At 44.6% G+C, this 8,033-nt stretch overlaps 1 protein-coding gene across 1 annotated transcript; it reads left to right on the plus strand.

The window, feature by feature from the left end:
• The first annotated feature begins 2,243 nt into the window (after nucleotides 1-2,243).
• Nucleotides 2,244-8,033, plus strand: P2RY1 (purinergic receptor P2Y1). Its single transcript, XM_059686846.1, has 2 exons — nucleotides 2,244-3,404; nucleotides 5,713-8,033. Exon 1 carries the CDS (start codon nucleotides 2,244-2,246, stop codon nucleotides 3,363-3,365), a length of 1,122 nt encoding a protein of 373 aa, XP_059542829.1. The 3' UTR covers nucleotides 3,366-3,404; nucleotides 5,713-8,033.

Below are 8,033 nucleotides of genomic sequence, written 5' to 3' on the forward strand. Positions count from 1 at the left end.
TGGTATCAAAGCCAGGGGCTGGTGGTTTTCCTTTGAGCATTTTTTTAAAATATATTTTACTGATTTTTTTTACAGAGAGGAAGGGAGAGGGATAGAGAGTTAGAAACATCGGTGAGAGAGAAACATTGATCAGCTGCCTCTTGCACACCCCCTACTGGGGATGTGCCTGCAACCAAGGTACATGCCCTTGACCGAAATCGAACCTGGGACCCTTGAGTCTGCAGGCTGACGCTCTATCCACTGAGCCAAGCCTGTTAGGGCCTTTGAGCATTTTTAAAGAGAAATTATCATGTAACATCTAGGACCAGAAAGCAATCTTTATGGTATATATTTTACAGATACTTTCTTTTCGGATTTTATTTTCATCTAAGAGAAAAGCCTTTGTAAATATTTCACATAAACTATTCCACTAATTAGTTAATATCAAGAAGTACAAGATAATATTCCTATTGGGGTCCTTTGAAATATTTCCCCGAACAGCTAACAATTTCATTTATTTTCCAATTAAACTTAAAATACAATTTTGAAATGTATTGGCTAAATTTTTGATGCATTCAAGCCATGAAAACAAGTTTTTCAATAAAGGTAGTATTTAAGAAAGTCCCAACCTATATACCTAAGGTACTTACTGGAGATGCTTGTGACTAATCATTGCAACCTAAAGACATAAGGTTGGTAATAAAACCCCAAACCATACCTTAATCACTTTGGAGTTTTGAGTGTCCTTGACGTCTCTCCTACATAGAGCTGCATTTAACATTCAACTTACTTCCCAAACAATATATTTTGAATTATTTGTAGTGCAGCCTCTGATCATTAATGAAATGTACTGGACTGGAGAATTTGGGGAGCTTGGGCTGTGGTAGGTGATAGGTATCAAGTTAAATTGTGCTGAAGCCGCATGAAGCATAAACCAATAATTTGACTAGTCCCTTTTAGAAATTCTCACGTTGAGGTTCCCAATGACGCCGGTGTATTAAAATTTGATGAACTAATAAAATCAAGATTGAAATAAGGAAAAAGCAGACTGGAAGGGCAGAAAGAGACTCCCCCCTCCCCTTCTCCTCCCCTCCCTCCTTTAAAAGCCTGGGCTCTCTTGGAGTAGCAGGTTCCTGCATGCGCGAGGAATCTGGTCTCAGTGCAGAAGCACCCGGCAAAGCCAGGGCGTTCCCAGCGGGGACTGCCGGCTGCCCGGAACCTGCCAGCACCTGGCTTGGTTCTTGGCGGCCCTGGAGGCCGACTTTTGCCTCGGCCGGGTGGGCCCTCGGGCTGCAGGCGGGAGGCTCGGAGCGGTCAGAAGGGTTTCCTGTGTGTCAGCAACTTCACTTCGCCGAGATAGCTGGCGGAAGAGCGCAGGGAGCGCTCGCGGGCCAATCGCTCCCCAGCAGCCAGCCCCGACCGGGCGCGCCCTCGTCCCCGCGGCCGAGTCCGGTGGCAGCGGCGGGGCAGCGGCGGAGCGCCCGGGCCACGGCGGACCCCCCGCTCCTAGAAGACACCTCGGACTGGGGGCGAAAGCGCTGCAGATCGCGGGAGGGTAGCCGGGCGGGCTCCGGGCAGGCACGCCCCTCGCCTCGGGCGGAGCGCCCGGGAGCCTAGACTCCGCCCACCCTCGCGGGGAGCCGGCGCTCCCGCCAGCCCCCTGCACTCGGGACCTGGCCGGGCCTCGAGAGGGTCCGGGAGCAGTGCCGACGCGAACGGCCGCGATCCAGAAGCGCACGGGTCTGCAGCCACGCGGGAGCGGCGCGGGCCCCCGAGCCGAGCGACCGGCTTGCAAGGTGGGGAGGAGGAAGATGCCCAAGCGAAGTTGATCTTGCGGGGAAGGAGGCTGGGGAACGCCCTCCCCACGCCGGAGCGCGACCCCGTGAGTTCGGCTGGGGCCCCCCGAGCCCCCGGCGGAGACCAGCGGCCCCTCGGGGAAGCGCGATCCGAAAGTTGTCGGCGGCCGTGCCCCGCGCGCCCTGTTGTGTAACCTCGGCGCTGCCAGCCGGACCGGGAAGTTGTTGGCCCGCCCGCCCGCCAGCCCGGTTCGGTCCCAGCCTCTGGCGGATTTCATGGCCCGCGGCGGACGCGGGGCCGGAGCCGGCGTGGGCGAACCCCCGCGCGCCCCCTCCCGCGGGGATCCCCGGTGCCCGCTCCCTTCCGCCCGCCCGCTTTTCCGATGCGCGCTGCGCCCCTCGCCGCCGCCGCCGCCCTCTCGCCGCCTTTCGCCCCTCGGAGCCTCCGCCTAAGTCCGGGACGAGAGAATGGCCGAGGTGCTGTGGTCGGCGGTCCCCAACGGGACGGACGCTGCCTTGCTGGCCGGCCCGGGCTCCCCCTGGGGGAACAGCACCATCGCCTCCACCCCCGCGGTCGCCGCCTCGTTCCGGTGTTTGCTGACCAAGACGGGCTTCCAGTTCTACTACCTGCCGACCGTGTACATCTTGGTGTTCATCATCGGCTTCCTGGGCAACAGCGTGGCCATCTGGATGTTCGTCTTCCACATGAAGCCGTGGAGCGGCATCTCCGTGTACATGTTCAACTTGGCCGTGGCCGACTTCTTGTACGTGCTGACCCTGCCCGCGCTCATCTTCTACTACTTTAACAAGACCGACTGGATCTTCGGGGATGCCATGTGCAAGCTGCAGAGGTTCATCTTCCACGTGAACCTGTACGGCAGCATCCTGTTCCTCACCTGCATCAGCGCGCACCGCTACAGCGGCGTGGTGTACCCGCTCCAGTCGCTGGGCAGGCTCAAGAAGAAGAACGCCGTGTACATCAGCATGCTCGTGTGGCTCATCGTGGTCCTGGGCATCTCCCCCATCCTCTTCTACTCGGGCACCGGGGTCCGGAAAAACAAGACCATCACCTGCTACGACACCACCGCCGACGAGTACCTGCGAAGTTACTTCATCTACAGCATGTGCACCACCGTGGCCATGTTCTGTATCCCCCTGGTGCTGATTCTGGGCTGTTATGGCTTAATCGTGAGAGCTTTGATTTACAAAGACCTGGACAACTCGCCTCTGAGGAGGAAATCCATTTACCTGGTGATTATCGTGCTGACGGTGTTTGGTGTGTCTTACATCCCTTTCCACGTCATGAAAACGATGAATCTGCGGGCCCGGCTGGATTTTCAGACCCCAGAAATGTGTGCTTTCAATGACAGGGTGTACGCCACTTACCAGGTGACGAGAGGTCTCGCCAGTCTCAACAGTTGCGTGGACCCTATTCTCTATTTCTTGGCGGGAGACACTTTCAGAAGGAGGCTCTCCCGGGCGACCAGGAAAGCTTCCCGAAGAAGCGAGGCAAATTTGCAGTCCAAGAGTGAAGACATGACCCTCAATATTTTATCCGAGTTCAAGCAGAATGGAGATACAAGCTTGTGAAGACGCAAGGATTCCCCCAACACCCACTGTTGCAACCTGGTAGGATGCTTGCTCGAGCCACGTGCTTTGTCCCCTGCCTTTAAGTTTCTAAAAGTTTAGAGAAGAAAAAAATCAAACCCAGAGAGTAGTGAGTTTAAAAATAAAGAACTGGAAATGTCCACGCTCACACTTAAGCTTGTTTGGGTTAGCTTTCAAGGCCTCCTTTCTTTCTCACCAGAAGTATGCATAATAAAAAGATACTGCCCCCGTTAAACATTTACCAGCTCTTCTGCCTTTAGCATGTACAGGCTTTTCTGTTTCAAGTGCACTTGAGTCCTGGAGCTATTTTGTTATTAATAATTTCTCCAGGAAAACGGATCACCTAAACCTTGAGTTGGTGATGCATCTAGTCTTTAATGTTCTTAATAATCCATGGTGGCAACAAGTTGAAGCTCCATATTCTTAAAGTTAGCCTGGTATATAGCAAAACACTAAATGCGATTCATTCAATAGCAAATGAACAGAGGTCTCAGCTGGGTGTCATTTTCAGTCCTATCAGCAAGGTGGTAGCTAAGTTTCTTAGAGACTTGAATGGAAAAGTAAAGCCAATGAATTTAAAAGCCTAAAAAGTCATTTCCCAGTTGTTGTTTGTTTGTTTGTTTTTTCAGAAAACTGCTTTCTATATGTTGGGTGCTAAGTGTTTGATGATGGAAGCCTGCATATACAGGATGACCCAAAAAAAATGCATACACACTTTAACACCTGAGAGCTGTACATTCTATTACATTTTGAAAATGAAGTGTGTTTTAATAAACACTGCCTTCAAAGTGTGTATGCATTTTTGTGGAGGAGGCTCTGTATTATCTTATGGGGGAAATGCATTCAAAATAATCAAAGTGCTTGTATTTTCCTTGTAAACACCATGAACTCTGTTAGACTTCCTGTGATAAAGACACTGACTTGCATCACTGCTGTGCAATGCCTCAGGAGTTTGTTTATGTTCCAGTACAAATGCTCCCTCACATCTGTAAAAACAATTTTGAAAAATCACAGTTAGATTACAGAGCAAAGCTGAATAACTGTTAGCAAGTTGAGGGTGGTATTATCAGAGGGACAGTGGTTGACAGTCGATCAGTGCATAGCCTACAAGCATGTTCTCAAATGTATGAGGCAGCAGGGAATGGGGAGGAGACATTTTTAGATTAAAACTTTTAATTAAAATCATGGTTTAAAGGTTCTTTTTTGCTTCTTTGAAATGTTGGGAAACATTAAATGCAATATGAAAAGAAGGCGGAATTCATGTAGGTTGTATTGATAGAATGAGAAGCTACAATCCTTCACTAGATCTTATATCCTCCTATTTAAAGGGGAAAAAACCTTGAAATATATGAGAAAAGGAAGTAAGGAGAATGAAATGTAAGTACCTAAGGTACCACAGCAGTGAAAAGTAAGTTGTAGAAACGACTAATCATACTACTAATAGTCTGTAAGAGAATACCACTGTTTTACATTTTTTCTCTGCCAAGCATTAATGAGAAATCTGTGAAATACTTCAATAATTTTAATAACCATTTTCAATGAATATTGATTTGCTGCATTTCTGGCCCTTAAAAAACTTAACGTTCTATATAATGTAGAATAATGGGGTGAGGTAACACAAATTATAGCTCCAAACAAATAAATCCAGTGTCAAAGGAATGTTTAATTGTGAAAACTAGCCCCAATAAAGCCAACAGCAGAGTCTGCAGCTCATGGTGGAATAACTTGTTTGAAATCACTGTATAAGTAAATAATTGGGTTTGTGTCTTAAGGCAAGAACCTGTGGGACATAGTGACAGGTAAGCCGGGGATTGCTTTCAGTTTGTGCAATGCCTGGGTGGGTTGCAAATTTATGAGACCTTCAGTTTCTTCTTAAGAGTTACTTCAGTTTATCACAAAAATATTTTTTTAAAAAGTTACTTCAGTTTATCCAGTTTCAGGTCACTAAGACCACTGAAGAAAAGCTGTATTTAGCTTCCTAAAAAGTGGCTCTTTTTTTGCATGTTCAGTGTTGATGCACAGAATTGTTGTAGAAGAAACTTTTTAGATCTCTTACCTGCACCTCCTCATTTTGAGGAAAGAGAAGGTTAGCTGGATTCTTACTTGGTTAGGGTCCTACAGCATTGTCTGGAACCCTCAAAAAGGAAGTCTAAAATATGTTATTACGGTACTGTCCCTTTCACATCTCATGTTCAGTGAGACAAGATTAATCTCACGAAATGGAACAAAATGGAAATTTCAAAGCCTGTACCATCTTTTAACTCAAAGGCTCCTGGCACACATTTCTGTAGTATTTCCTCATCATTTACTTTAGTTTTCTTCCTTTTAGGTCTCAGGATGCCCAGCTGACTTACAGTATGTGTTAAGCACATTGTTTCAGCCTCCGGAGAACTTTATTGCGGAGCGTGGGTCCATGGAGGAGGTGGGCAGTGACTAGAAATGCCCTTTTACTTCGTGGCATGTTTTTTGTTTTTTTTTTCAGAGTGTTTCTTCTTTAGCTTCGTACATCCCGCAGTAGACAATGGTGGCATGTGAATGCATGTCAAATCGTAACAAGAATGATCTCACTGACTCCTTCCAGGCAAAAAGAGGTCTCTGGGAAGAGTCTGTGTGTGCTAATGGCGAAATGAGGGTCAAGATGAAGCAGTGATCTTAAAATCTGATTCGTGACCTATGATGACATTAATAAGTATTTTAGTAAAGGCAGAAGTCTGTTGGCATTTTGGTGAAAGAATTGCTAAAATTATGGGGTTTATCAGTTAACAAAATTTCACAATACAAGACTATTTTATTGCCAAGTTCAAGGTGTCTTATGGCACACAACTTATACCTTTGACTCTGAGAACATGAACAAGTTTGCATTGAAATGATAAAAAAGACAAACCAGGAAGAGATTACAGCATGAGTGTAGAATTCAGAGTTATAACCATGACATTGTCACTTGGCCAGCAATGGAACTCTTGACCCTTTCAAGACCATTCTTCGGAATAAAAAGGTTGGATAACAGCTATCTGTTGGGGCTTTGGGGGATGTGGAAACATTACAACTACAGACACACAGCGATGTATGAAATCTGCTACTGTACTTTACAGAATTCTTCAATTCCAGGTCTTGGCTGAAAATTCTTACAAAGTTCAAATTGTGATGTGGACCTATGTCCTGTAAGTTTGCTCATCTACACTGGCAGTACACTACACTGCCTTTGGCCACAAAAGACATCAGTGCTTAGAGCGGCTGGAATTGGACTGGTGACAAGAAAGATGTATAACTAGTAAGAGATCGATTGAAGCTTTAACTTTGCTGGTCAAATTGTAGCTATCATAGTATTTATTAATGAAGCTTACAGTTCTTCAGTTGTACAGATTGAAAGACTTTCTTGAAAGATTCCACATACTGGTGTAAATTATATTTATTACAATGTACAATATTAATGTCGCACTGGTATATTTGCATAATAAATGATACACACATAAAATGAATTATTGTATATTATGATGCTTTTCAAATATTAGTATCTTGAAATTTTTGTCTTCAGATTTTTTTTAATTTAAAATAGGGAAATCTGTTTTGTGATATAATTGATTTTCTCCAGCTACCCTTTTGCACATTTAACTTTTTATTTAGGGTTCTTTCTATACAGACACACTTTGGTGTCAAACTATTATTAGATCAATAGCAAATAGAAAACATCTGGGTCTGTATATAAAATTATAGAAAAGTTGATATTGTCTTTTCAGGACATTTAGAATTGTACCCTCAAATATGATCAGAGCTTCTATTTCTCAATGCAATGCTTGTCCTAACTTCAAAGTAGATTCACTTAGAAGTCTGGTGGGTTGGGCACTATCGAAGCAACATTAGAATTTAGAGAAAAACTTTAGGGAGATGGGGAGAGGAGACAGCTGGTGTAATCAGTTACTGTGCTTAGTTCTGCTTAAATTTTTGTGCTGTGTTCCTGTTTAAGGTGAATTAGTAGAATCTTAATATCTTTGAGATGGGGTATCTAAGTAACACACTACCAGCAAGTTTAACACTGCTATTAATTTTAATCTGTTTCATTTGTTCAGTTGATAACTTTAATTCTAGGTGTTAATAGTGATAACCGTATTATATTTGGCTGCTGAATTCTGTTACATTTTTATTCTGTTGTACATTGTATTATACACATCATTACAAATTAATATGAAGGGGGATATACGTGACATATCAAAATTTGTGAATTTGAATTGTAGTCTGTGCTTTTGCAAAAATGTTTATTTTTATATTATCTGTGACTTAATATAGATAATTGAACTGGGTTTCCTTGTGATTAATAGTGATATTGAATGAGCAGTATGGAAACAGTGTTACTTGACTTTTTGAGCTTTCTCAGGTTTATCTAAATCAATGGTAGCTTAACAAATTCCAAACCTAATTGTGCACAATTGTGTTTCTAATAAAAGGAATGTACATTTCCTATACGTTTGCATGCAGGAATGAACAATATCGTGTGTATGTGTGTGTGTGTGTGTGTGTGTGCGCACGCGTGTGTGTCTAAGGCATGGCAGTCAACTTTGCTTCTGCTATTGATAATAACAGCAGAGCCTTGATATCATTGTACCTACCATAGACAATTAAAGCTGAAAAGTTTCAATAAAACTATGAAATGTG

Source organism: Myotis daubentonii, chromosome 3 (genome assembly GCF_963259705.1).
Source record: "Myotis daubentonii chromosome 3, mMyoDau2.1, whole genome shotgun sequence".
Lineage (NCBI taxonomy): Eukaryota > Metazoa > Chordata > Mammalia > Chiroptera > Vespertilionidae > Myotis > Myotis daubentonii.